Source organism: Pseudogymnoascus verrucosus, assembly GCF_001662655.1.
Source record: "Pseudogymnoascus verrucosus strain UAMH 10579 unplaced genomic scaffold scaffold_70, whole genome shotgun sequence".
Taxonomy (NCBI): Eukaryota; Fungi; Ascomycota; class Leotiomycetes; order Thelebolales; family Thelebolaceae; genus Pseudogymnoascus; species Pseudogymnoascus verrucosus.
In genome coordinates this window covers 60,397-85,661 of record NW_017263721.1, presented here as the reverse complement: position 1 = coordinate 85,661, position 25,265 = coordinate 60,397, and the positions used below count along the sequence as shown (strand labels likewise).

General features: G+C 51.7%; 10 protein-coding genes across 10 annotated transcripts; 3 read left to right on the top strand and 7 right to left on the bottom strand.

Moving 5' to 3' along the window:
- Nucleotides 1-255: 255 nt before the first annotated feature.
- Nucleotides 256-1,965, bottom strand: VE01_10307 (uncharacterized protein). The gene is made up of 3 exons (XM_018279710.2): nucleotides 1,393-1,965; nucleotides 1,255-1,331; nucleotides 256-1,186 (listed from the first exon to the last, which is right to left on the bottom strand). The coding sequence occupies exons 1-3, from the start codon at nucleotides 1,529-1,531 to the stop codon at nucleotides 737-739; spliced, it is 666 nt and encodes a 221-aa protein (XP_018125749.1). The 5' UTR covers nucleotides 1,532-1,965; the 3' UTR covers nucleotides 256-736.
- Nucleotides 1,966-3,236: 1,271 nt separating this feature from the next.
- On the bottom strand, nucleotides 3,237-4,860 carry VE01_10306 (uncharacterized protein). The gene is made up of 3 exons (XM_059464145.1): nucleotides 4,567-4,860; nucleotides 4,358-4,511; nucleotides 3,237-4,285 (listed from the first exon to the last, which is right to left on the bottom strand). The coding sequence occupies exons 1-3, from the start codon at nucleotides 4,765-4,767 to the stop codon at nucleotides 3,498-3,500; spliced, it is 1,143 nt and encodes a 380-aa protein (XP_059319277.1). The 5' UTR covers nucleotides 4,768-4,860; the 3' UTR covers nucleotides 3,237-3,497.
- Nucleotides 4,861-5,950: 1,090 nt separating this feature from the next.
- Nucleotides 5,951-7,943, top strand: VE01_10305 (uncharacterized protein). The gene is made up of 3 exons (XM_018279708.2): nucleotides 5,951-6,175; nucleotides 6,464-7,073; nucleotides 7,128-7,943. The coding sequence occupies exons 2-3, from the start codon at nucleotides 6,541-6,543 to the stop codon at nucleotides 7,762-7,764; spliced, it is 1,170 nt and encodes a 389-aa protein (XP_018125751.1). The 5' UTR covers nucleotides 5,951-6,175; nucleotides 6,464-6,540; the 3' UTR covers nucleotides 7,765-7,943.
- A 370-nt stretch (nucleotides 7,944-8,313) lies between these two features.
- On the bottom strand, nucleotides 8,314-10,990 carry VE01_10304 (uncharacterized protein). Its single transcript, XM_018279707.2, has 3 exons — nucleotides 10,537-10,990; nucleotides 10,462-10,489; nucleotides 8,314-10,406 (listed from the first exon to the last, which is right to left on the bottom strand). The coding sequence occupies exons 1-3, from the start codon at nucleotides 10,932-10,934 to the stop codon at nucleotides 8,544-8,546; spliced, it is 2,289 nt and encodes a 762-aa protein (XP_018125752.1). The 5' UTR covers nucleotides 10,935-10,990; the 3' UTR covers nucleotides 8,314-8,543.
- Nucleotides 10,991-11,238: 248 nt separating this feature from the next.
- VE01_10303 (uncharacterized protein) lies at nucleotides 11,239-12,692 on the top strand. Its single transcript, XM_018279706.2, has one exon. It carries the CDS (start codon nucleotides 11,341-11,343, stop codon nucleotides 12,607-12,609), a length of 1,269 nt encoding a protein of 422 aa, XP_018125743.1. The 5' UTR covers nucleotides 11,239-11,340; the 3' UTR covers nucleotides 12,610-12,692.
- VE01_10302 (uncharacterized protein) lies at nucleotides 12,668-15,690 on the bottom strand. Its single transcript, XM_018279705.2, has 4 exons — nucleotides 15,486-15,690; nucleotides 14,277-15,437; nucleotides 13,769-14,181; nucleotides 12,668-13,712 (listed from the first exon to the last, which is right to left on the bottom strand). Exons 2-4 carry the CDS (start codon nucleotides 14,968-14,970, stop codon nucleotides 12,825-12,827), a joined length of 1,995 nt encoding a protein of 664 aa, XP_018125744.1. The 5' UTR covers nucleotides 14,971-15,437; nucleotides 15,486-15,690; the 3' UTR covers nucleotides 12,668-12,824.
- Nucleotides 15,691-16,152: 462 nt separating this feature from the next.
- VE01_10301 (uncharacterized protein) lies at nucleotides 16,153-19,060 on the bottom strand. Its single transcript, XM_018279704.2, has 6 exons — nucleotides 18,879-19,060; nucleotides 18,558-18,684; nucleotides 18,362-18,489; nucleotides 18,020-18,300; nucleotides 16,999-17,957; nucleotides 16,153-16,948 (listed from the first exon to the last, which is right to left on the bottom strand). Exons 1-6 carry the CDS (start codon nucleotides 18,899-18,901, stop codon nucleotides 16,406-16,408), a joined length of 2,061 nt encoding a protein of 686 aa, XP_018125753.1. The 5' UTR covers nucleotides 18,902-19,060; the 3' UTR covers nucleotides 16,153-16,405.
- Nucleotides 19,061-19,290: 230 nt separating this feature from the next.
- Nucleotides 19,291-21,501, bottom strand: VE01_10300 (uncharacterized protein). The gene is made up of 3 exons (XM_018279703.2): nucleotides 20,603-21,501; nucleotides 20,360-20,553; nucleotides 19,291-20,303 (listed from the first exon to the last, which is right to left on the bottom strand). The coding sequence occupies exons 1-3, from the start codon at nucleotides 20,859-20,861 to the stop codon at nucleotides 19,590-19,592; spliced, it is 1,167 nt and encodes a 388-aa protein (XP_018125746.1). The 5' UTR covers nucleotides 20,862-21,501; the 3' UTR covers nucleotides 19,291-19,589.
- Nucleotides 21,502-22,132: 631 nt separating this feature from the next.
- On the top strand, nucleotides 22,133-22,453 carry VE01_10299 (uncharacterized protein; the record flags this gene model as incomplete). Its single annotated transcript, XM_018279702.1, has 2 exons — nucleotides 22,133-22,193; nucleotides 22,263-22,453. The coding sequence occupies 2 exons, from the start codon at nucleotides 22,133-22,135 to the stop codon at nucleotides 22,451-22,453; spliced, it is 252 nt and encodes an 83-aa protein (XP_018125766.1).
- A 312-nt stretch (nucleotides 22,454-22,765) lies between these two features.
- VE01_10298 (uncharacterized protein) lies at nucleotides 22,766-24,679 on the bottom strand. The gene has a single exon (XM_018279701.2). It carries the CDS (start codon nucleotides 24,424-24,426, stop codon nucleotides 23,002-23,004), a length of 1,425 nt encoding a protein of 474 aa, XP_018125767.1. The 5' UTR covers nucleotides 24,427-24,679; the 3' UTR covers nucleotides 22,766-23,001.
- Between the last annotated feature and the right edge of the window lie 586 nt (nucleotides 24,680-25,265).

Sequence of the window (25,265 nt, the reverse complement as noted above, 5' to 3'; positions counted from 1 at the left end):
TCACGTATCCAGGGAGGCAAGGCGTCTTCGGCAATACGTACGGCAATATATATCGAGGATCACATACACCTGAAGGAGAAGAGGAACGACAGAATAGGGATGTGGATGGCAGGGGATCCTGCGGAAAGGTGGCATCAGATCCGTCGTGCCGTAGATTAGGCTCATCTCCAGAGAGATCGTCGGCGGGGCTGTCGTCGAGATGGCTACATCACGATCCTATATCACGAGCCAAAGACAATATATCATAATTAAGCCAGTGAAGAATTCGTCGTCTACCACCAGCGAGTACTAACTGTATACACTCTCCATCCTTTTCTCCCTCATAACAGTCAAAGCAATAACATCACCCCCGTCCATTCGCTCAACCGCAGATATAAAACCGGCACGCCACGCAATCAGTACACTCGCACTCACCGCGCAGAAATGCACAGCCCACTCCCCTCCACATACGGTCGTCAAGCCATATCCATCCAGCCATCAAGACTCTCCCCACATAATTAGATCGTGCCACGCGCAGCACGCAAAGTACCTCGTAAAAATAAAGCCCCGAACCAGCAGAAAAACAGTCCAACGATCAAAGAAGAAGCGCACCAGAACACCATGCTATCGCAATGCAAACAGTACGGCATCGCTCAGGGATCATGAGCCAGGACATAAGGGCGGGTGCGCAGGGGATCGGATGTTTCGTAGAAGAGTAGCATTGCTCGCTCGAGCAGAGATGTGTGCGCGTCAACGCTTACAAGATGTAGCCGAAGACACCGAAGAGACCAGCGGCGAGGACACCGGCGCTGATGTCCATACCATTTGCCACAGCGGCAGCCTTGCTGGTGGACGCAGCTGCGCCAGAGCCCGAGGTGCTGGATGGGGTCGACCCACCCGTGGTCTCGCTGGCGCCACCGGCACCGCTGGAGCCACCGGTGGAGGAGGGGGAGCTCGTCTCGGACGCGCTGCTGGAACCGCTGCTGCTGCCGGAACCGGAGCCCGACTTGTAGTCGGTGATGTTGAGGGTGCCGCAGGTGTCCTGGATCTCCGTCTTGCAGTTGCCCTGTCCGACGGCGTCGTTGGGGTGGGCCTTGATGCAGCCGGCAAAGTTGGCCTGGCAGACGAAGTCGGGCAGGGTGTTCTTGTACTTGGCGAGATCGGGGGTGGAGCCGTCCTCGCAGAGACACTTGTAGGTCAATTTTTGCTGTGGCGGGTTAGCTGGATGTCATGGGCGTCGGGGAGGGAGCCACATGGGGAGTGGCAGGGACGTACGGCATCACAGTCGTTCGTTGGGGCGTTGCCATCGCAAAGGGTCTGGCAGCCCGTGCGCTCACCAATGCACCAGGAAGCTGCGGGAGAGCGTCAGTCAATCAATTGGAGGGGATGCGGGCGTGGATCACGGAAACTCACCAGCCTCCTGGGGATCGACGTTAGCGATGTCAATGTAGGTGAAGTTGAGGGCGGTGGTGCCCGTGGAGCCTGTGGTGGTGGTCTGGGCGATGGCGGAGCCAGCCGCGAGGGCGACAGCGAAGATTGAGGTGGTGAGCATGTTTGCGCGGGGGAGGGTTGTGCAGGATGATGGGATTGTGTAGAGCTGAATTGAGATTGGCTCGAAAGCAGAATTGATACTCTCAGATTGATACGCTTGGTTTCAATTAAGATGATCAAGGGACTACAATGTGAAGTGATGTGATGTGGAAGATGGTGAGAGAGAGAGAGGAAGCGAGAAGAGAGAAGAAGGGAAGAAGAGAGGAGAGGAGAGGAAGGAAGGGAAGAAAGAGCGAAAGAGGAAGAAAGGAAGCTGTTCGGGCGGGAAAGACGCTAGTAGGAAATGGGAGGCGGGTGGGTGAGGGAGTGACGCAGTGGCAGGTTTTAACAGGGAAGGCACGGTGGATAATCAGTAAAATAGAGTGCTGCCATGTACTGCATGGTGTTGTGTTGATGGGGAAGGAACGAACGGAGGGGGAGAAACGGAAATGTCGGCGACGGACAGCAACACACAGCAAGACACAGCGAGAAAGTCTGGTTCCACGCGCAACAGGGAAGGTAAGGCCAGGTTGACCAATCATTAATGCTCAACTAGTGCTCCCTAAATGCACTTTCCAAGTAATTCAGGGACGCTCCGGATATTGCGGGGCGGTGATTGGCTGGGAGGAGAGGGGGACGGAGATTCAGAGACACTACGCTAGTCGACTTGGGCTAGTATGCAGACTAGATGAGACTAGTTGAGACTAGTGCTCGTATCTCTGTGACAACCGAGGGGCAAGTTACTCTGGACATGGCACTAGCGAATAAACTAGGCAACTCTAGGGAACACTAGTGGCTGATAGGGTTTGGCGTGTGTGTTGTGTGCGCTGTCCTGTTCTGTCTGTGTTATCTGTGACGTTGTCTCAATTGTGTCTGATTGTCTGGGTTTGGTAGTATTTGTTACCATAGTATTTGTTACTATAGTATTTGTTACTATAGTATTTGTTACTATAGTAATATGCCCAGCATACATAGCTCAGCTGTAGTGGTGTTGCACGTGTTGTCCTATTGAATATGTTCTATGGAATATCCAATTGACTACGAAAGCATTCGTATACAATAATACGCAGACTCAACAAGTCATATAAGTCTGACAACAACTATACTCTACTATAAACACCCGAGATGAGCCCAATCAACCCCCAACCAATCCCCAACCAACCACGTCCTCCTATACCTTGACTCGAGAACTTCTAAGAGGAGCTCTCTCCGCGTCTTGGCACATGCAAGGTACCGCTGCAGACAGACCATGCTCAAGTCTCATGTACTTACGCTTACGTACTCACTCACTCACGTCCTCCACCAACTGAGAGCTGAGAGAGAGGTGGTGAGAGGGTGAGACCGTCGTACTGTGCTGTCTAACTCACGCCCTGTCTAAACTAAACCGTCTGAACCGTCAAGTCACGCCTCTTCCTATCCCACGGTCGCGCTGCATAGCTCGTGCTTGTCGCTGACTATAGCCATACATAATGAAGAATCGCATGTATGGGAACCGCTCACCACCCACTGTATTGTATGACTATCTGCTCCGTGTTGTTGACTGTCGACCTTTTCAGCGATTCCCTCGGATTGGCAGCACCTGTCAATGTCCCTGCCAACCGTGCCGATCTCCCGACCCCTGTCCTGTCCCACATCACAAAATATCCTTATCGCAACGGTCCAAGCTGACAACGTGACAAGCTGACTTGAGAATATAAACACGTGATTACGTTTATTGATAAGACTAAGCTGGTCGACAGTGTTGCTATGATAAACACATTAAATCCTCTATTTAATACTCATCTCTAATCTGTAAACTTAAAACCCTCTCTCCTCCATGCTCATGAGGCGTGGGCCATATGCCTTTATCACGTGATGCTCTCCATGGTATCATAACGAATCAAAATCAAAACACGGAACGCGCCGAGACAACAATAGCCCAAGCTCCCTGATACTCCGAGATTCCACTCTACACAGTCTTTCAAATATCTTTCGCATCAAGTCCGTTCTCAGGCACTGACACTTGCTTTCCTCTGTGGTGTCTGATCTGCATCTTCTCCTCGCTGGGCCCCAAGGAGTGCGCTCTCCTCATCGACCACCACTGTTTTCGCCGGTGTTGCCGCATGCTTAGTCGGCTTCGACAGTGCGGACCACAGAGTACTCGCAATCACGATCGCCCCACCGAACAAGCTCCACCCGCCCGGCAAGACGCCCCAGATCGCAAAGTCGAAAGATAACGCAAACAGCACTTGCGTATACAACATACTCGTCGCCTTACTGCTGCGATCGAGCTGCAGCCCCGCGGTCAACAAGAACTGTAGGGCGAAGCCAAGCACACCCAGCAGCACCATGAGGACCCATTCGCGAGTCCCGCGTGGCATCGTAAAGGACATCCCTGGCACGGCAAGGAGAGCGGCGGCAGAACCAAACGTGCCGAGGACGGCAAAGTAATTGACGGATATCAGGGCATGGGCGCGAGTGCCGATGACGCGGATCATGGTGTAAGCCCCTGAGGCGCCGAGAACACCAAGAAGGGAGGCGGTGATGGCGAGGAGGCGCTGAGCGGGGGAGACGTGATCGATGTCGCTGGGGCGGGGAATGTTATCATTGGCGGCGGGCCCAAAGAGGCTGGAGGGGTGGGCGATGAAGATGACCCCGACCAGAGCCACTACGCCAGCAAGAAGGTCGCGGCTACTGAAGATCTCGCCGAGGAAGATGGAGCAGGCCCATGCAGTGACGATGGGAACGAGGAAGCGGAAGACGGTTGCTTCAGCGAGGGGCAGATAGTGCACGGAATCTATATGTTGTCAGTATCGCAACCCTCAAATGGCCCGAATCCGGGGTAAGTCCTGTGGTAAGTGGGCCTCACAGTACAAACAGAACAATCCAAAAAAACCAAACAGCGCGCGGACGACAAGCCAGCCTCGGACATCAGCCCTCCCAAGTGGGAAATCTGGCACCTTCGTCCACCACATGTACAGCGAGCTTAGAACGAACGTCATGCCCATTCGCGCGAAGATGATCTAGTTATCCAATCAGCGACTACGGCAGTTCACCGCTGAGTGGCAAGCTACGCACCTGGAAAGGGTGCATCTTATGCTCGCCCTGCTGAAGGAAGCGAACTATCGCATCCATAGATGATGCAATAGCTTGAGCAAGAATGATAAAGATCAGTCCCTTGTTATTATTCCACGTCGATTTCCATGTTGCATGTGGAGCCGGGGCCGGGTCAGTCTCATGCCCGCCGTGTGGTGCATCCTCGCTGGCCCGAAGAGACATATTAAGTGTAAAATATAAAAACGATGAAGACCCGACGATGGATAAATATAATCTATATGCAAAAACCCTATGGCGTCGACTAATAGAGCACTGTAAGCAAAATCAAATGGGCCAAAAAAAAATTGGAGCAGACCCTTTTGTACCCCTCTTCTCCCCGTGTCTCGGCCCGCGCACGCGACCACTTTTAGCGTGGCGGTAGTTTAGTTTCGACCCTTGGGTTTTACTGTCAGGTAGGCCTTCTCATGTGGCGCTTTGTGCTCTAGAATACCATCTTTATGAATTCATAGTAGATGGGAATGATGGTGGATGGCATTATGCACGGCGTAATCAAGTGTACATGCATCACGGTTTGATATATCAATGTCACGTGATATGATATATGGAAGTTATTCTTGCTTCACTCGAAGCCACATTAAGGTTTCAATGCCTAGGATAATGAAATTATTACTACATGAATATTTACAGATTATTTGGTATGAGCCTAAAATTCTTTGCAAGTGTCCTAACATCACTTCGTGCCGAAATGATTTTATCTCGTCAACCTTCGTAGGGAGAGTCTTTATCATATAAACGCTATTGTCAAACCTGACAGGGAGCCAAATAAAGAAGTTCCAGTCGCGGTGCAGCTTTGACCCCCGTGTAGCCATCAGAATAGTTGATTTTGAGCTAGGACATGAGTGGGGTGGGCGTGGAGTTTCGAAGGTTAAACTGCAGCCCACCGCTGTCAAATACAACGTTCCCTCAAATATATGGGCCCCAAATATATAACCTCTACCCTTGTTGACGCTTATTTGCATCTTCGGCTTCATTACGGTCTTCGTCCATTGCACATGATCCTACGCGCTTGGCTAGCGCTTATGTGCGAGCGCTCTCAGTTTTATCGCTGCTGGTCTCAAATCCCGTGGACTCGCCATCGCAATCCCGCGCTCATTCCCAGGACATACAATGGCATATAGTTTATGAAGTAGCTTGGTTGCAATAAGAACTGAATTAAACATTTTAATATTCCACCGCATGTTGCAGCGGCAAACTGCAATTTGAAACAGTGTATGCAAGGATACCAAATATAGAGTAAAATGTGGCGATCTCGAGAGTTATAATTGGCTCGGCTGGTGCAAAGTGAGCCCAATACCAGAAATAGGCATTTTCCACTGCGGCTGTGGCCGAAACATGCTAGCGCTGATTTACAAGCCTCTGTAGGATCACATATAGTGCGGTATAGGAATCCACATCAGGTATTTGTTGTGTTGAACGGAAAAGCGCAACAAAGGCCATTAAAACACAATTACGATCCATAGACCTCCATCGATACATACTTGCGGATAACGGGAGAAAGAGCGCAGTCGCTTTCCCCGAAGCAAGGCCTTTAAGAGTGCATGATAGAACTCTAATTCCCTCACATGAGTAGGTAAGCTATCCATATAAGATGCCTCGGCCCTTGCCTAGCAGGTGCCATTGGCGGCTGGCTGGGCTGTGCGTCCCCAATCTTTTCAGGGATCACTTGAGCCAAATTTAAAGTCCGGAATCAATCTCTTAAGACACATCATGGATGGGTCAGGTGTGTTTTGTACCGCATGATCCTTCGGTCGATTGTCTTCGAGGGGGTGAACAGCGCTATTATGACACTGTTGGCAAGGATCAGCTTCCTGCCCCACAATCCCACCGAAGGATCGCAAAGCTAACAATGGTATTATAGACTTGTATAAAGGGAGGGACAAATGCGTTCCCCTCGAAATGTAAGATATTTTTGGGGTGTTCATACAGCTCATCACAATGGTCAACTTGCTCCAAACCGCGCTCCTGGCTCTCGTCGTCAGTAATTCTGCGATAGCCCTACCAAACCCGATCAGTTATCCCGTCCCAAAGCCAGACCCAATTCATGGAACTTCCAAGTACCAGCGAAGAGGCTTGACGCTCGAGGGGAGAGCTACACGGTTAACCTATGCCAATGAGGCGGTTGCGGGCATTATAGCTTTACATCAGTGGTATGGAGACAATGGTCTCTGGGATAACCACTGGTGGAACAGCGCCAATGTCATTACCATGCTTGCCGACTTTCAAGCATTTTCCCCCGATCAGGTCAGCGGCTACACAGCCGATGTCTTCCCAAAGACGTTGGCAAATGCTCCGTCGTGGGGTGCCTTCACCGGATTCATCAACGACTACTATGATGATGAGCTGTGGTGGTGTCTTGCTTGGATTCAAGTCTTCGATGTGACGAAGGAGCAGAAGTATCTTGACATGGCATCCTCGATCTTTGAAGATGCTAAGAAGGCTTGGGGCCAACCTGCTTGCGGCGGTCTATAGTGAGTTATTTCCCTTTCCTCCAGTGTCCCATATTTGTCTAACGCAAATATTAGTTGGAAAAAGGGTGACCCGGCTGTCAATGCGATCGAGAATGAGCTCTACCTCACCGCTGCCTCCAAACTTGCAAACCGCAAGCCCAGCTCGCCCTCAGGAGGTTACTACTTCAACGAGGCGATCAAGGCTTATGAATGGTTTTTCAAATCGGGCATGATCAACAGCGAGTTCCTCATCAATGATGGTCTAACTGCAGATTGTAAAAACAACGGCGCCACGACCTGGTCCTACAACCAGGGTGTCATTCTTGGTGGCCTTACCGAGCTCACTTGGTCGACCGGCGATGCTAAATACACCACCCTTGCAGTCAACATCGCCACAGCAGCAATCACGAAACTAACAAACGCGGATGGCATCTTAACTGATGCATGCGGGACCTGCGGGGGCGATGGCGGCCAATTTAAAGGCGTACTTGCCCGCAACGTCCAGTTCATGTACAACCGCGCCAACGGGCTCTCGGATGCTACCAAGGCGCAGTTCAAGGCCTTCTTACAGTTGAACGCCGACACGGTGTGGGAGAAAGATCAACAAGGAAACTTCCTTGGCCCAGTCTGGTCCGGACCATATATCCAGGCTGATGTAAACTCTCAGAGCTCAGCGTTGGATCTTCTGGTTGCTGCGGCCGGAGTGTCATAAGTTACGTTTGCGGCAGAAGTTTCCACTTGTCTCTAGCTGATGAATTTTGGATGGTTGACCTTTGGAAATACCGAATGTAAATATGGATCTAAACGAACTTATGAATATATAGTAAGAGAGCGATTAAATTGGGCGTTCTTAGTATCGCACTGTCCAATCTCATAATGCATAATTTGAATGTAACTCGGTCTATTGGCTTCTAGACCCTTTGCAAGTACGTGGGTTGGTTGTGCACCCCCTACGGTACCACAACAGAAATGTCATTGATATTATATCCCTATCCGCCTTCGAACGGATAATAAACAACTCACCCACCCAGTGCAGAATACACATCTTGTGGAGCCTCAGATAAGCGTGCGTGCATGAAACGAAGGTTCCACTCCCGTTAACTCGGGAAGGAAAGGACAAGTGAGAGTTGATATCATTGGATCACACCGTAGCAGTTACACAGCTTCGGCACGAGGCTGGTTATCGGCTGTAATCCGGGGTTATACAACGTCTGGCAGCCCTAAATCAGTGTGACTAGTAATCAACTTGCGAACGGTTCACGTGGCTTATGAATGTGATAATTATCGTGTGCCGAAGATGGGCTATTCTTACTATAGCTACTACTATTACATACCCGACTCATAATGCGCCTGGCCTTCTACTGCCGGACGTCGGACATATGACACCGACAAGTCTCACCCCATGGTCTAGACATCTCAAGACGCCTCTAGAGTGGGATAAACCGTGACTTTGTACCAACATTCTACCATCCAAGCAAATCGTCGCCTAGGTCATGAGGCAAAACTCGGACGTACAGGATCATTATTGCCAAGCCAGGTATCCCACTTTGCCCAGTCGATGACCTCGCCGCTGGGAGTATCAAACCAGTAGTCTTGGGCCAAAATATTATTTGAATCTAGATTCATCGGGTCGGCTGATCCACAGGCGCAGATGTCGCCATTCGCAGCATCATTAAGCCAGAATGCATCATCTCCTGTGCGAGCGCCACTTTGCACGGTGTTCGCTGCCTGCGTTGCCGTTGGATTTTGCTGTGCCTGTGCTTCAACCCGGGCATTTTCTGGGCTATGATTCACATCCTGCCATGTTGTGCCAGCATCCATTGGCGTTGATTGCTTTTCGCCGTTCTGAGCCTCTCGCTGTTTGTTTCTTAAGACTGCTGCTTCTCGCCGTGCCCTGGCCTCTTCTCGTTGCTCACGGAGCCTGATGATGTATTTAGGTGTATTAGAGACGCTCTTATTGTCCTTCGCCATGGCGGCCTCGCGGGCATCGAATGCTTTTAGACAGAGACTACCGATTGCCACGAACATCGCTTTCTTGGTGCTAAGACACATTTCCAAATTTGTTTCGTACAGGGTATTAACGAGCCCCCAAGCTTTCCAAGCGTCTACATGGAGGGGTTTTGCTCGGAGAGAGTCAAGGACATGGATAACAGCGTGCCATTGGATGAAGTATGGGACATTCCAAGCAAAGCGGCGAAGTTGTGGATTTGACTGCATCTGGTTGTACTGCTCTAGGAGCTGAAGAACGATATCCCAGACCAGCTTTTGTTCAGATGCTGGGACCTGGTCTTGGTTGTTGACCCATTTCCGCGGGTGGTAGGTCATGAATCGGATAATGTTCGTTGCGCACCGAGCGCCAAACAGAACCATGAGCTGTAGTGGCTGAGAAGGATCGCAGAATCGGAGGTACTTAGTCTCAAGATCATCTATCAGCCCTTCCATAGAATTCTCCTTTACTTTCACACCATCCATGGCAGCATATTCGTGGTTTGTGAACATAGCCTGGTCTAGTTTAGGCATTCGGGCTATCTGAGCAGAATCGAAACCAGCTAGCTCAGTCCTAAACATACACCATAGCATCTCTGTAGGCCTAATTGATTCTTCGGGAGCTTGCACCATTGACGGATAGAGATCGGCGTCATTGACGTTGGCGGGTTTCTTTGGGGAAGTATTGTTGAGTGCAAAATCTTGAAACTTGGCCTGGCCGCAAAGTTCTGCTGCCCGGGAGTCGTGCAACTTGAGCTGCCACCAGAGACGTCGACGAATCTCGGTTTCAAAGGGTGATAAGCCCAACAATTTACCATCAATGCGCATGCCCATACCTTCTGCAATGCGTATGGCAACCCCAGTGAGGTTCCACACAGCACGTGGTTCGTAGATATCGCGGATTGAAATAAGATGAATTGCCAGTGCCTGCAAAACAACAATGCTGGACGTGCTCATAAACCTTGCCCGCGACAATGCAGCTTTTGTGGCGGCCAGGTAACGGCGCAGCAGTATCGCTCGAGTCTCTCCCGTAACTTCTTTGCACTCGTCATCCGTTAGCGAAATAATGGCTATATGGTAAATGGCGAACATGAGCGCTTCGAAGCCTCTGGGAATATTCTCGATATTGCTGATTGCTTTATCCATCGCAATCTGTAAACTTGGTATGTGCACTACTTTCATGAGAGGGTTGACATTTTCAATGAAAGTCTGCCATAATTGACGAATTATTTCAGCAGGTGGGTGCGAGGGGGGTGTAGTAATGGGGCTCTTCGAGCCTAGAACAAAGGAAAAGTCATCATCAGACGCTTCGCCATCACTTCCATCGTTCTCCGAGTCGTCTCCCAGAGTGGCTTCATCATCGTGGATCTAACGGGTCAGCTCATTATCTAGCTTGTAGTATCCATATGAGTGAATGACGCACCTCTTCTGCCACCCTCGACCACAAGTTGCTGTGAGATATTTAGCACCATTATCCATGATCGACAGGATTGCTTACTTGTCCACAAGCTCTGTGCCACTCTGTCTATGTACTAGCCTGGGTTTAAAAATGGTCGCCTGCATTGGCAACCTCCACACCGTCTCAGACTCCGTTAGACTGTTACTTTCGGAAGGGGTCTCGGGCTCCGAACCACCAGCGACTTGGTGGGGATCGATGCCTTTCTCTTGAAGCAACGCTTCATAGCGCTTTAACCGTTCGAGTACTAGCTTTTCCTTTGAGGGTCCTTGTTTCCTTCGAGGCGGCTTGGGTGGACGGACAATACATGGCACATTGTGTCTGACGCAGGCACCACACGGATTCTTTCTATCGCACCCGACCTTCCGCTCGGAGCATCGGACACAAGCAAAGTTACCTTTGGTCATTGGTATCCTCAATGATGCTGCGGCGGCGTTCATGGTGAGGGAATGACTATGACTTTGACTGCCAATATTGCAATACTTTTCTCAGTATCATAATTGAACGAAGAGAAGTCGTCGGACAAAAGTGACGAAGTCAACTCCGATTGGTGGGATTCTTGGACTCGGAGCTCGGAGCCCGAGCTTCAAAATCCCCGAGCCTTTACCAAGCCTCACTTGTACCATCCACATCCCAAGCCAAAGGTGGCATTACTTTACTCGAGCACTATACTTATATTTTATATTAGATGTATGGAGTAGCTAGATTCTTTGCTGTTTTTTATGTTCTGTTTCTTATTAGATAATTTATTTCCATAAATTTAACAATATATATTCTTAATCCCAACGTGTACGAATATTCCATGATGATTTGATCTCATAATTCGTAAACCAACTGCCAAATACAATGCCCAACCTCAAAGTCCTCATTGTCGGCGCATCAATCGCTGGCCCCACGGCTGCCTACTGGCTTTCCAAAGCTGGCGCAGACATAACCGTCATCGAACGCTTCCCTTCCCTGCGCTCCAACGGCCAGAACGTCGACATCCGCACTTCCGGCGTAACTGTCATTCGCAAGATGCCGATGGAGACCGCCGTGCGAGCCAAGACATCACAGATGGAAGGAATAAACTTTGTCCTTGCAGATGGCAGCACATATGCGTGTATAAAACCAACTGGAAACCCCGAGCAGCAGTCTCTCGTGTCGGAATATGAGATCTTGCGGGGAGACCTGTCGCAAATCCTGTTTGATCTGACGAAGGACAATAAGAGTATCAAGTACGTCTTTGGTGAGCAAGTGATGTCGATGCGACAGCAGATCGATGGAAAGGTCAACGGTCCAATCATAGTTGAAATTGCGAATGGGCTGGCTACAGCGGAATATGACCTCGTCGTTGCCTGCGATGGGGCTACCTCGCGGACTCGAGCTATGGGTCTCGGCCGCGGCTCTAGGGATTATGTGTACCCGTCGAACTGCTGGGCCGCGTTCTTTTCGATAAACGAGGATCTATTTGCAGGCAATGCAATGGGACATGCATACAGCGCTGTTGGTGGCCGTTTCATAGCTGCAGGCTCAGATCCTTCGGGCATCACGAAAGTGGTGCTGATGGGACTTAGCCCCCCAGGCGACCATTCCGCCTCGGTATCCTTCTGCGATGCGATGAAAAGGGGCGATGATGGGCTTAAACAGTTTGTCGCCAGTCATTACGAAGGTGCTGGCTGGAAGACCGAAGAAATCATGAAGTGCATGCTTAATTCCACAGACTTCTATGCCAACGAGATCGTTCAGGTCAAGACCCCAAGTCTGTGTAACGGCCGTTTTGTCCTTGTCGGCGACGCAGGTTATGCAGCGGGTTTCACGGGCGCTGGAACGACCCTCGCCATCACAGGCGCGTACTTGCTAGCAGGCGAGATAAATAAGCATGCCGGCAACCTTGAAGCAGGAATTAAGGGATACGAGGAGCAAATGCGTCCTATGATCGCGAAACTGCAAAGGGAGCCGCCGCTAATACGTACAATTCTTGCACCTCAGACGGCATGGGGGCTGTGGGTGCGGAACCGAATTTTTGCTTTCGTTGCTTGGACTAGGATATTGGAGTTTGCGCAGAAGTACTTTGCGAGTGCCTTCGCCAGTTCTGACAAGTTTGGGCTTCCTGAGTATGAGTGGGTAGCGTGATTGGAAGAATATATGTCGTGAGTATGCGCAAAACTTGTGCTGTATAAATAGTAGAAACTCCGCACAATAAATAATTACGGACATATTTCAAAAGAATGGCCTGTTTCCTTATAACTTTCCCCGCTATCACGCTGTAGCCCACGAGATTATAAACAACAGCTTCATTTCTATATCATCAGCCTAATGCTTTGCCTAATGCTTTGCCACCGCAGAACTCAGGCCAAAGCAATCTCATAGGTGCCCCCCGGCAAATCCGCGTACACAAAGGTATCACCCCCTTTCTCAGTCGGCACCACCACGCCATTCGATCCCGTAACCGTATATCCCCCTCCTCTCGGCAACACCAATCTACCACTCGTCCCTTGAGGAGTCGTGAAACTCCCCACTACCACCACTCCAGACGCCTCCCACTGGGCCTCAAACTCCCCAAGTCCCGTCTCATACCCCGCGCTGATTCTATTTAGCCCCCCCAACCTCGGATGAATCTCCCACGTTCGGCCCATCGCGCTGGTAAGTTGAATTCCCGCGCCGAAAAACGACAGCGCGGATGTAGGACCGGTGGCCCATCCATGTGCATGGCTGACGCGCGCATCGTTATCGTAAGGGGGGTAGTGAAGAGAGCCATCGGAAGAGTACCCTTCGATGAGGGAGGAGTTTGTCATGCGTGGGTCGTCGAGCATGAAATCTGCCCACATGAATTCCATAAGGTCGATGGCACGATGCGCTGCGCCAGCAAGGTAATGGGCTTGTACCTCGAATCCGGATGCAAATGGTGAGATGGCCTTACCTGCCTCTGGCGCAGGGGCACCAAACGGACGAACCCAACGGTCTGCGAGGGCTTTAGAAATTGCGGATGCCCGGTCAGGGGTGACAAGGCCAGCGATGATGGCCCACGAATTTCCGTCTTGCGGATGGACTGCGGTGGCTGACTTGTCCTCAGCATTGTCGAAGAAGAGGTTTTGGGATGGGTCCCAGAGGTTGGCGTTCAGGGCGGTGCGGATGCTGGACATGGCGGCGGTCCAAGTGGGGATTAAAGCCGTGTCATTGAGTACGTTGGCAAGAGTGATGGATTTTTCCAGGGTGTGATAAAAGATTGAATTTGCCTACCAGGTGGGTGTTAGTTCTGTAAGTGGGGTTTTGGCAGAGCTGGAAAACTAACCTCTCCGTTGTGACCGCCCATGCCGGACCGGAGCCAATCGTTGGGGCTGTCAACATTGGCCATTCCGGTGCTATCAATCAGTGCGACCGTATTGGCAAGACCCAGCTTATACTGAGGCCAGTACTTTTCCAGGTACGCTAGGTCGCCCGAATACGTGTAGTAATCGTATAGGTCAAGAAGTGTGTAGAGATGGTATGTAAAGCTGTAATCGAAGTAGCCCTTGAGGAAATAGCCAATTCCATTGTATGGTAATCGCCCACTCGCTTCCTGCATTGAAAATAAAGCCGATAGACCATTTTTAATCCCATCAAGGCTGTTGGTTGACACGAACATCGAAGGACCAGAAATTGCAATGTCACCAGGCCAGACAAGGCGATCCCGTTTTGCTCCATCCATGAGAACCGATGTGCCCTCTATTATGCATTAGCCATTCGTCCAACTCCCATATACCAATATCCCCACGCGCTGCTAGAATATGAAGAATTCACTCATAAAGGAGCCAACTAACCTGACAGCCTGCCATTCAAGTACCAACCCACACCTGGCACATTCTGCGAATTTCCATATGCCGGATCCGAGGTGCATAGCTGGTTAGTGTACGCGCCCGCATACCACACACGATTCAACTTCTCGCTATCACTATTAAAGTACCCTGCATAGTCCTGTGCGTTCGCCATCTCTGGAGACGCCGTGAAGTTCACTGACAGCGAGTCAATGGCCATCTTCCCCGTGGAGTTGTGCCAAAGACTCATGTAGCGAAAGCCGCCGCGCTGATGCGTCTTGTCGGCTGCATAGACGCCGGCGGCACCAACAGGGAACCAGAGCGGGCTGTCAAAAGTGGCAGCGTTGGCGGAGTCGCTGAGGGTGGTGCTGATCCACATGTTGCTCTCGGTGAAGGTGAAGCCAATAAACTCAGCGTCGCCTGAGACGGCTTTGACGTTAAACTGAACAGTGCCGGCGACATTTTTGCCAAAATCGATGGTGATGGCCGAGTCGCCGGTAAAAGTGGTGCCATCGCTGTTTTTAGAAGCGGTACAGAGAGCACCGGGGTTCTCGACCTTGTTAGTGGTGTTAAGAAGGTCTCTGCATTGCACGTTGCGGTCACTTGGGGCAAGGATGTACTCCTGGAACTTGACCGCGGAGACGCATCCTGAGAATAGAATAGCAGATAGAGCTCCCTGAAGCAGGCCTGAAAACCTCATATTGTTTGGAGATAGACGTACTTCGAGGAAAAGCTCGGTATGAATAAAAAAGGCCCCGCGCGTTCAACGCGCCGAGGCCCTCACCTATCTCATACCACCGCAATAACGTCATTCCTCTCATTGTCTTCTGACAACCCCTCACCATCGTTCGTGCCCCTCCATGACGAAGTCAAGAAATGCAACAAGGAGAGAAGTGAGGCTCCATCCCTGCGCCGCCTCACCCGGTCCCCAAGTGTCCCCAAGTCCCTCTGGTTCGGGTTAATCAGCCCCGTGGAACCTGCAATAGGGGAGCGGAATGATGCGAACAGGGTCAGGCACGAGGACACAAATGTGATATCGGAAAGCTGATTCGCATGCCGGGTGTCTGATCGGTGGCATGACGCCGAGGGAGAGGGTAAGCCGGGGCCAATCATCGGCTTTGAGCCGGTATATCAAGGACCGAAAGCGGCATTCTGGTGTGTTTGCTCCTGAATACAGCGTTAGCATGTGTCCCCGTGAGGTGTCTGAGACATTACCGGCAGTGCCTAGTGTGTATGCTGTAGCATGTAGATGCATGTGAGTGTTTATGCTTTAGTATGGCATGGGGTGCATGTTGGAGTATGGATATCCAATATCACGATGCATACCATGATTAATATGTCACAGGCCAACTACCGAATCCTACGTACGTTCTCATAGCTGCCATCACGTCGACTCTGCCCAGGCTTGCCCAGAAGTAACGTTGCGGGTGACCCTGGTCCTAATATAGACTAGCTTCGGCGTCGTCCCTAACGATCGATGCGGTAAACTCTATTTGGGTCCTAACGGGCGATCGCTTGGCTAGCGCGCAGCTTGATTACACGCGCTAAACCGATCCGACTATTAGCGCTACCCCCATCGCTCCCTCCCCACCTTCCCCGCCATCTGCCTCTCCTCCTCGACGGCTTGGCATTAATGTAGCTGACATAACATGACGTCTATCTATTTACGGCGCCAGGTATCAACTTCATTGCCTCCATGATGAAATTCTTTCGCCAAGGGACTCATGGAGGGGTTGCCTGTTGCTGGTGATGCGTGGGAGTACGCACAGAAGCTACACGCTGGAAATAGTTGTCAGCTGGTGAAGACGGAGAGAAAGGGGTGAGTGTGATCAAGTCTAGATGTACGAGAATATTAGGGAGACCTGGCTAAAGAGCATACGTTGGAAGTGTGAGTTGACGATGTTGCTATAATATAGGCTGAAGTGCGAGAGCTAGATCTATGCTCATGATAAACGTGAATACCCCAAACTGACATACAGGGATTGCCGATCACCACACGCATACAAGCTCCCAGTCATACATACACTCCTACACATTACCACCATATCTATCTACTACCCCCATGAACCGCCTCGAACACTACCCATCCAATAGCGGTCCCCTCCCGTCATCCGCCACATCCGCACACTCCCACGCTAACCCTCAGTCCCACTGCTTCTAAACGCCGCACACAACGCCGCATAATGATGCGTCAACTCGAGCACATTCTGCGGCAAACTGCTCGCCTGAATAATACTCCTCACCTTCATCGCGCCATCCTCCTCAATCAGCGATCTAACCGTCCACAGCAGCTCAGGCGAGAACTCCGAGTACCAGCGATACTGCCAGGTAATAAGTCTAATAACCGCCTGCACCGCATCCCTCGTGCGGTGCTCCTTTTCGTACCCACCCAATATCCCGCGCAGCGCCTTGGGGCTGAATCGGATAGCAAGGCAGGCGCGGTAGGCCTCGGCTGCCTCGGGGGCGTGGTGTAGACGGGTAGCGAGGGCACCGAGGATCTCCCATTCCTCGGCGGACTTCTGGTATTGCAGAGACTGGGCGCGATACTGGGCCATCTCGGTGCGCCAGATGGTGTAGATGCGGAGGTCTTCGTAGAGGACCATGAAGAGGCTGTCGAGCCAGCGCTCGCAGAGGCGTTTGTTGTTGAAGCGCGCGAGTTGTTCTTCGGTGGTGTCAGGCTAGGATATGTTAGTCAGGGTTTTGAGGTAGCGGGGTGGGGGAGGTGTACGTCTTCGTTGCCGGCTTTAGCTTCTTCTTTGTGCACGGTCTGCTCGGGCTTCTCGAGGGCAGCACCAGCGTCCGAGGCAGTTTCGTCGGCATCTTCAGCAGGAGACCCGTTCACCTCAGACTCTACCTCCTCTGCGCCATTCGCCTGTGGATCCGGCGTCCCCCTCAGCACATCCGTGCTCGGGTTGCGCTTCTCCTCACCCGGCTGGCGATCGGTGCGGTACTCTTCCTCCATTACGAACACCTGGCTACGGATCTTGAGCAGCTGATCCCAGCCAATCTTGGCCGTCATCTCTGTCAAGATGCTATACGCCTTCTTAAAGGTTCCCTTGTACTGCGCGGCGCGAAGGCCGAGCAGGCTGGGGTGGACCTGCTCGGAGAATTTGGAGTCGGGCTCGCTGTCGATCTCATCGAGGCGCGTCTCTGGAAGTGTGGGAAGGTGCACGTCCTTCGGCTCTGGCATCAACGGCGCATCCTTGTCCTGGTACGTGAACATCGGGCATGAGTTGAGGGTCGTGAGCGCGTTCTCCCAATCCTCCATTGCGACGTAGACTTGCGCAAGGCGTGCCCAGGTGCCGAATTCGCTCGGGGCGGCGATAGTGCTGCGGTCAGCGCAACCAAGGGCCCAAGCAAGGCGCTCCTTCTTCAGCTCGGGGGTGGTCGGGTTGAGGGCTTTGTTCATGAGGAAGTCGGCTTGGGTGTCGAGAAGGACGTAGTCCATGGGGGATTGCTTGACTGCTTCGTGGAGAACGCGGACAGCTTGTACCTCTTCGTTGCCCATGATCATAACCTTTGCGAGGAGGGAGGAGACCTCGACATTCTTGACACGCAGCTTCTCGAAGAGGTTGATACCAGACGCGAAGCGGCCGGTTGTGTGGAAGTATCGGAGGAGTCCGGCGGTGAGGTGGTTCGCGACATTGTTGGGGACCTGAACCATCGAATCCGATCCAAGCTGCCATCCTATAATCCAGTCAGCATCATCACACCACTGTCGCTATCACCACACAACTTTCCCAACATACCTCTGAAAAACAGATGCTCCGCCGCAGCCAAAAATCTATGTTCCGTCTCCGTATTTGTGACTGGGTTGAAGCGCCTCACGCCCATGATCTTGCGAATAGTCTCGCCGCTTCCATCGTCAGCGTATGAATATGAGCGCAGGACGCTGCACAGGTATGTCTCCAGCCAGAGTTCGTCAGAAGCAACGCGCTTGTCGCCACGCTCGTCGATGCAGTAGCTTTCGACGGAGCCGGGAATCGTGACCTGGACGCGCATGTCAACGCGGGAGAAGGCATTGTAGCAGCTGGTATTTGTTAGAGTCTTGACCCTTTCATCGTGGTTGTGAGGGGGTGGGGAGAACGAACCAATAAGTCCCCTCTACAATCTTCGCGACGGCCTTATCGAAGACCGTATATGTGAGTGTATTAATATACGCTGCTAGACTCGCCGATGACGATGCATCCACTCCCGTAACATGGTGATAGATTCCCGACTACCCCCTTCGTCAGCCCACGAGTCAAATTCCCCCCACAGTCCAGGGGGGTGAGGAGGGGTGCATACCTGTCTCGCTGGGTTTCGTGGCGCCTGCTTGACCAGGTGTACTAGATCTGGGGGTCCAAGTTCGCGGAGAGATGAGAGTCCTTCTGTGCGCGCTTCAACGCTCTCGTGCATCACCTCCTCCGTCAACCTAAGGGGGGGAAACGTCAGCATTGTTCAACCCAGCCATGGCCGCGCGGCGTGAACTTTCAGCGTCAATCCATCTGGATCAACCTCATGATTGCTCTGGATAGCTGCACATGTCCATGCAACACTGATGGCTGCAGTTTCAAACCGCTCATCCCCTGTCGTCAAAAGGCACAACGGGACTCGGAGTGAACCTACTCTGGCACCGCCGGCGCAACCATCTTTGCTCAATCCTTCGCCCACCCAAACAAAAACAAACAATCCCCCTTAGCTCGTAATCTGCGAATCGCTCCTGTCGTGCCTTTGGGGTATATAATCAGCGATGTGCGTGGTTGTCAATTGACGTTGTTGCTCTTTGAGTTGGTTGAGCCTCAGGGACGGTATGGATGCGGATGAACAGCAAGGTAGCTTTCTTTGCGTGGTTGCCGCAGTGGGAAGCTGGTACGGGAGTTGCCGTGGGGAGAGGGGAGTTGGCCAATCACGTAGCGGGATGGAGGTACGTACTTTTTGAGGTGATTTCGAGTCGAAGAGACAATGGAAATGGAAATGGAAATTCCAGTAAGAAATTCCAAGACGAGACCATTTATTTAATTTTATGGACAATGAAGATGTACGTGTATGTAGATTTTATATACAATTTAAATATATAGTGGATGTATACATTTGTTCCCCTGCGTTAACGGAATATTAACAGATATGCCAGCCAGAATGGAATAAAACGCAATAAAAACGCCCAGAACTATCGGATATATCCCGCCAAAACACCCTCCCAATTCCAATAACACCTTCTAGAGCACCATACCATCATAGTAAACGCCTGAATTCAATCAACCATGCCCTCGCATGTCCTACCTCCCCGTGACGCTCTCCCTCCCGTCGGTCCTCTTCCGCCTGAAGTCAATCATCACCTCACATCTCCTGTCTCCCAGTGACGCTCTCTCTCCCGTCTGTCCTCGCCCACCCTTGAGCCCTCCCCCCATCCAGCTCCCCTGGTCCCACCGCCTGACCGTGTAACTCTCCATACTGCACCCCTGGCCCCGCCGCCTGGCTGTGCAACTCCCCATACTGCGCCGCAGGGGTCGCTCCGTACGCTGGTGGTGGTGACGCTACTCTCGAACTGAGGGGGCTGACAGGCACCGCATTGGCCGGGACAGGACTCTGGGTGTTTGCCGACCCCTGCGGAGCTGGTGCGTTGAATGTCTCGGTGCCGCGAGCGGGTTGCGGGGTGTAGTAAGGCTGTCCGGTGCTGACGTACATCGGCTTCGCTGGGAGCGGGGCAATAGGCGGGTATACCTCCATTCTTGGGGGGACGTTCATCTTGCTCTTGTTTCGCTTTCGTTTTGCGCCACAGTAAATGAGGATGAGGAAAAGGACCGCGCCGGCTGCGATGATACCGCCGATGGCCGCGTTGCTGAGAGGTTTGCTGGAGCCGGAAGATGATTTTGTGTCGGTGGTGCCGGGGCAGGGGCTTGAGGTGCAGCTCGTACTGCTCGTACTGGTCGCACTGCCAGAGGTGGGGGTGGAGGGGCTGTAGCCTGACACCGTGCCCGAGGTTCTGGCGGGGTTTGTTGCGCTGACGACGGGGACAGACGTTCGCGAGATGCCTACGCCTACTTGTGCTGACTGCGAGGCGTTAGTGGTGAACTTTTGGGTTTGGTGTAGGGTAGAGGGGGACGTACAGCTGTGAGGATCAGGGAGGCGGGAATGTTCTGATCTGCAGGGAGGCAGAGCCCGCCGGAGCCGCTATAGGGGACTATGGCGACGAGGCCAGCGGAGCAGCAGAAGTAGCGCGGAGCATAGGGCCAGGGATACATCTCCATTGACTGGTCAGCGCAGGCGGGTAGGGTGAGGAGTTTGTTGATACAGTCCGCGGCTGGAAGGTGGTTAGGTAGAGTTGCAAACGGGTGATGGGGGAGACAGACCAGTTGGACAGCAGTATGCGCCATAGCCGGTCGTGAAGCAGGTCTCGCCGGTGGGGCAGCAGCTGTTATTGCTGGTCCCGCATGTCTGCGACCAGGCGCCTGTACAGGTGTCGGAGGTTGACCAGGCCCAACCGCCGATGTATTCAGCACGGGGATTGATGGACTGGTCGACGCGACGGGGGAGGCGCGCAGGTGGTGGTAGGTGAGCGGAGTGAGCGGTGGTGAGGAGGGAGAGGAGGGTGAGAGTTGAGGAACGCATCGGTCTATTGCGGCGCGAGGTGCGCCTGGGCGTGTCTGCGCTCTCGTAGGTTGTACGGGGGTCCGAGGACGACGATTGGAGATATAGGTGCAAGTGAAGGTGGGTGTAGGTGGTGTAGGTGCAAGTGTAGGTGGTGAAGATGAAGAAGAAGACGAAGACGAAGGCGCGGATCAAGATGAATGTGGAAGAAGGAGAACGGAGAGAGAGAGGGAGTAGATTTCAAAGAGACGACAAACTTGCCTGTGGGTGGTAGGGATGGGGGGATAGACTTTATTCAGCGTGCACAGTGCACAATGCACAATGCACGACTACTCAGACTACCCAGCCTCGCCGAGAAACGGAGGGGACATGACTGACAAGGTTGAATTTTTGGGGATATCAATATTGTCGCGTAGAGTTAGCCTCGTTGTGTCGAAAAGCAGAGTAGATTCAGGCAGACTCAGTCAGACTCGGGCAGATTCAGACACGTGTGTGACGCTTTGGTATGGAATCTCGTGTATAATCGCCCGATCAGGAAAGATTGAGGTTGGTGGTGGAGGCTGAGCCTATCGACGCCATTCGACGCTATTGAGACGGGGGGGTTTTAAGGTAGGAAAGGGTAGGAAAGGGTAGAAAAGGGTAGGAAGGGGTGGGAAATGGGTAGGAAATGGGTGGGAAGTTCTGGGTTAGGGGTTCCCTAACTTTTCTTGTGGTCTCCTATGATCTCCTGTGCTTGCTCTTGTACCTGTGACCTCTGGCAAGTAGCTAAGAGTATGGCAGTTTTATAATATATTTATAGTTAATGCATGTACTAGTACCTAGTAACTCATTTGTCGGTCAACCTTGCTCTAGTCGCTTACCCCACTACACTACCACTACACTACCCACTGCCCCGAACTCCGAAAAGGCGCCTACTACAGTATTGCCGCCAGATGATCTACGTCGGACCTACGCCGGATCTACGCCGGATCTACGCCTGATCTATCCTACACCGAACCATATCCGCCCCTTGCCGCTACGCGCACGTCGCGCCTAGACACGGGGAAAGGATGGAGGATGTGGAGGATGTCGTGGTGGTGGCAGGTGCAAATGGGGCGGCAAATGACCAGCAAATGGAGCGGAAAAACTAACCCCCGTCACCCCCCTCCCCCCGCAGGCGGCTGCCCCTCCCTCCACCCCGCGCTTCAAGGCTCAACTGAGTCACCCAACCCCACGTCGTTTTGTACCATTCTCGCTCTCGGTGTCGACCTTTTTGGCCTTTACCACGACATCTTCACCACACACAACTCAAAATGGCGAGCCGAACCATTCCGGTCCTGCCAGTACCAGGAGAGCCCAACAAATTGATCCTCAGTGCACTTCCGTACTCTTAACGCAACGCCGCATTTCCGCTATTCACGGTTATCCCCACGGCAAAGGTAGAGGAGTGGCAAGAGGTATATGGCGGAAGCGCTGCAAAGGAGCAGAGGCGTCTTGAGGTCGAGAAGGCTGCTGCAAAGAAAGCGGCGAAGAAGGCAAAGAAAGAAAAGAGTCAGCAGTTAGAGAAGACTTCGACAGTTGATCAAACAGTTGATCAAAAGTTGAAGACTTTGACAGTGGCTGAGGCGAGCTAATACCCTACCTTGTGTTGCAGAAATCGATGCGTTACTTCGCATTAGGCTAGATTTGAAGGAATGTGAAAATCACAAGCAGATACCCAATGTCGAGGCAGTGGAGATGCGTTCTCAAACCCCATGTCATAACGTAGTGTCTGCGTGATAATGGCGAGATCTGTATAATATTTAGTTGTGTTGCACTGCCCCGTGTCAGAACTGATTCAGAGATACCACTCTTACTGCAACCGCGAGAGGTGAGAGCGCTGTCGATATCCCATTGATGGCACTTGTGCCTGATCATCCGCTTGTGGTCGAGATTGGCACCATTAACCCCAACTACATTACTTTTAGAATTTATTTATTAACGTTTTCATAGAATCAAATTGTATCCTCCTTGATGTAAATCATTTATGCGCAATACATTTGATGTGTCTTGCACAAAGCCTTGTGTCAATCTCAACACATCTGCGTCGATAATAAAGTTTAGGCAAAGCTAATGGGTATAATAAAGTACAACAAATAGTAGAGAGAGAGTTATACATATAATTGAGACCTATGCCACTTCATTAATTCGTGGCAGCGCGCTCAATTATCTCCTGCCTCGACTTCCTCATACGCCCCAGGATAACCTCATCACTCATCTCCATTAATTTGCCAATATCCACTGGCTGCCTAACCAAAGCTTTCGCCGTGATAAAATCCGCCTTCGTCATAATCTCCGCCGGGTTTTGCACTGCCATCTTCACAAATTCAGCCCAAGAATCGAAACTCATCGCACCCACCGGGTTGCCCTCCAAAAGCAACGAGAAGCAATGCGGCATCGCCTCATACTGCTCCCAGACCACTGTAACTCCCTGCGCCGCAGCCTTCTGCACAAACGCCTTCCCCTCATCCGCCAGCATCTCCTCGCCGCTAACGACGAATATTGGCGGTGCGCCTGCCCAGGATTCCCCAGAGAGAGGGGACACGAGAGGGTGGCATAGCATGCTTCCCTCGCAATAGAGGTAGGCACGGGGTGGATTGGCGGGCCAGATGGCGCAGGGGGGTGATTTGGTGAGTGCGACTGTTGGTGGGGGGAGATAGTCGTATATTGCGTTTGTTTGTGTCGATGGCATGGAGCGCGTGAGGTCAAGAGAGGGGGAACTGAGCGCAAGGCCGGCGGGAAGGGGTATTTCAACCTCTTTGCCGTGGAAGAGAACGGTGGGGACGGTTCCGGTAGGCGCGGTGCGGTGGATCTGGAGGAGGGTCTGGAGAAGGACAACGGAGATGTTTCCGCCTGCGGAGTCACCCGCAAAGACTATTTGGGATGCCGGAACCGGCTTGTGGAGCGCACTGGCTGGTGGGTAGAGAAGGGATAGATAGATGACGAATGCATCGAGTAGTGCGGCCGGGAAGGGGTTCTGTGGAGCAAGGCGGTAGCGCACAGAGAGCACTCGGCCTCCCGTGATTTTGCTGTATTTCGATACTGCTGATCTTTGCGTGCAGGGATCCATCAGATAGAGTGATCCGCCGTGGAAGTAGAGTAAAGTGACATCGGTGGTGACCTCCTTCATCATGTTCTCGTACTTCTCGGCTTCTGAAATTGATGGCTCGGGTGCGTTATCTGCGACGTCTGCACGGTAACCTGTCCATTCTGCCTCGACTGGCACAAGAGCCGGCCTAGAGTACGACTCATCCTCCTGCTTGAGCGCGTCGATTGTGCTGACCAACAGATCCAGCAGCGCATCTTCCGACGGGGCTGGCATGGCGACTTTGCTGACCCACATCTTGCCTTTGATTCCGGGGTCCCTCAGCGTACCCTCTTGCTGCTTGGATATTGTCGATGGAGGGGAGTTAGTCAACATCTCACGAATGATGTTAACGACAAAGGCGGTGCGGAGGTCCCATTTTGAGGCAGTTGGTGACAGCGAGAAGACGTGGAACAGTGCAGTTTTCAGGATAAATGGTGTTTTAAGAACGAGGAACTTCAGGATAGCTAATGGCGAGTTCATCGCGTGTTCAAATGATGCTGCTAAACAGCAGCAGAATATTGGTGTTAGTGATTGATCCCCAGGAAGTCAGGAGGCGCTTCATCAACGAAATGAAGGAAATGGGAAGCCGTCATGCCAAGATGGGCGGAGGAAATTTAAGCCGTCGAGAAGTAAGAAAATGAAATTTTAAAATTAAACAATACAAAACATTATAGCTGTATAATGCTTCTTGTTTTCCAAAGTAATAGCTAGAAGGGCTGTTTATTTTACAGCGTTTTTTATGTTGATATTCTATATATATCTATAAATCTCGTCTGTCGTCATGATGTAAGATTGGCAGCAAGGGCCCAGGCAGCAAGGTTCCAGGCACGGGCCTTCCGCGATCACTAAATCGCCCCACACCACACCATCACTCCGCTATCACTCCGCTATCACTCCACTATCATACCACTGCCATCTTTATCGATCAACCTCGTCTGCTCTTTCCCTGCCAAACCGATAAAAACTGCCCTTCGCTCCTTCCTACTTCATGCATAAATCGAAAATTTACATTTACTATATAGGATATAGGATATAAGATGGAATATACGCAGACAATAAGACAAGTTCGGCTCAAAATGAGACTAAAGGGCAAAGAAAGGTCTTGCAATGGGATTTACTAATACGATGGTCCCCTTAGGACTAAGAGCAGCACTAAAATGTTGCTGCTGCTTAGAGTGTTGATATAAATCAAGAGTAAAATAAAGTTTACAGTAGTTAGTATGAGATAATTGTTTGATTAATCACTTATATCATGTTTTAGAGGATATTTTTATTTTAATATTAATTTAAAGTGCATAATTCTACTACGTTTAATTATG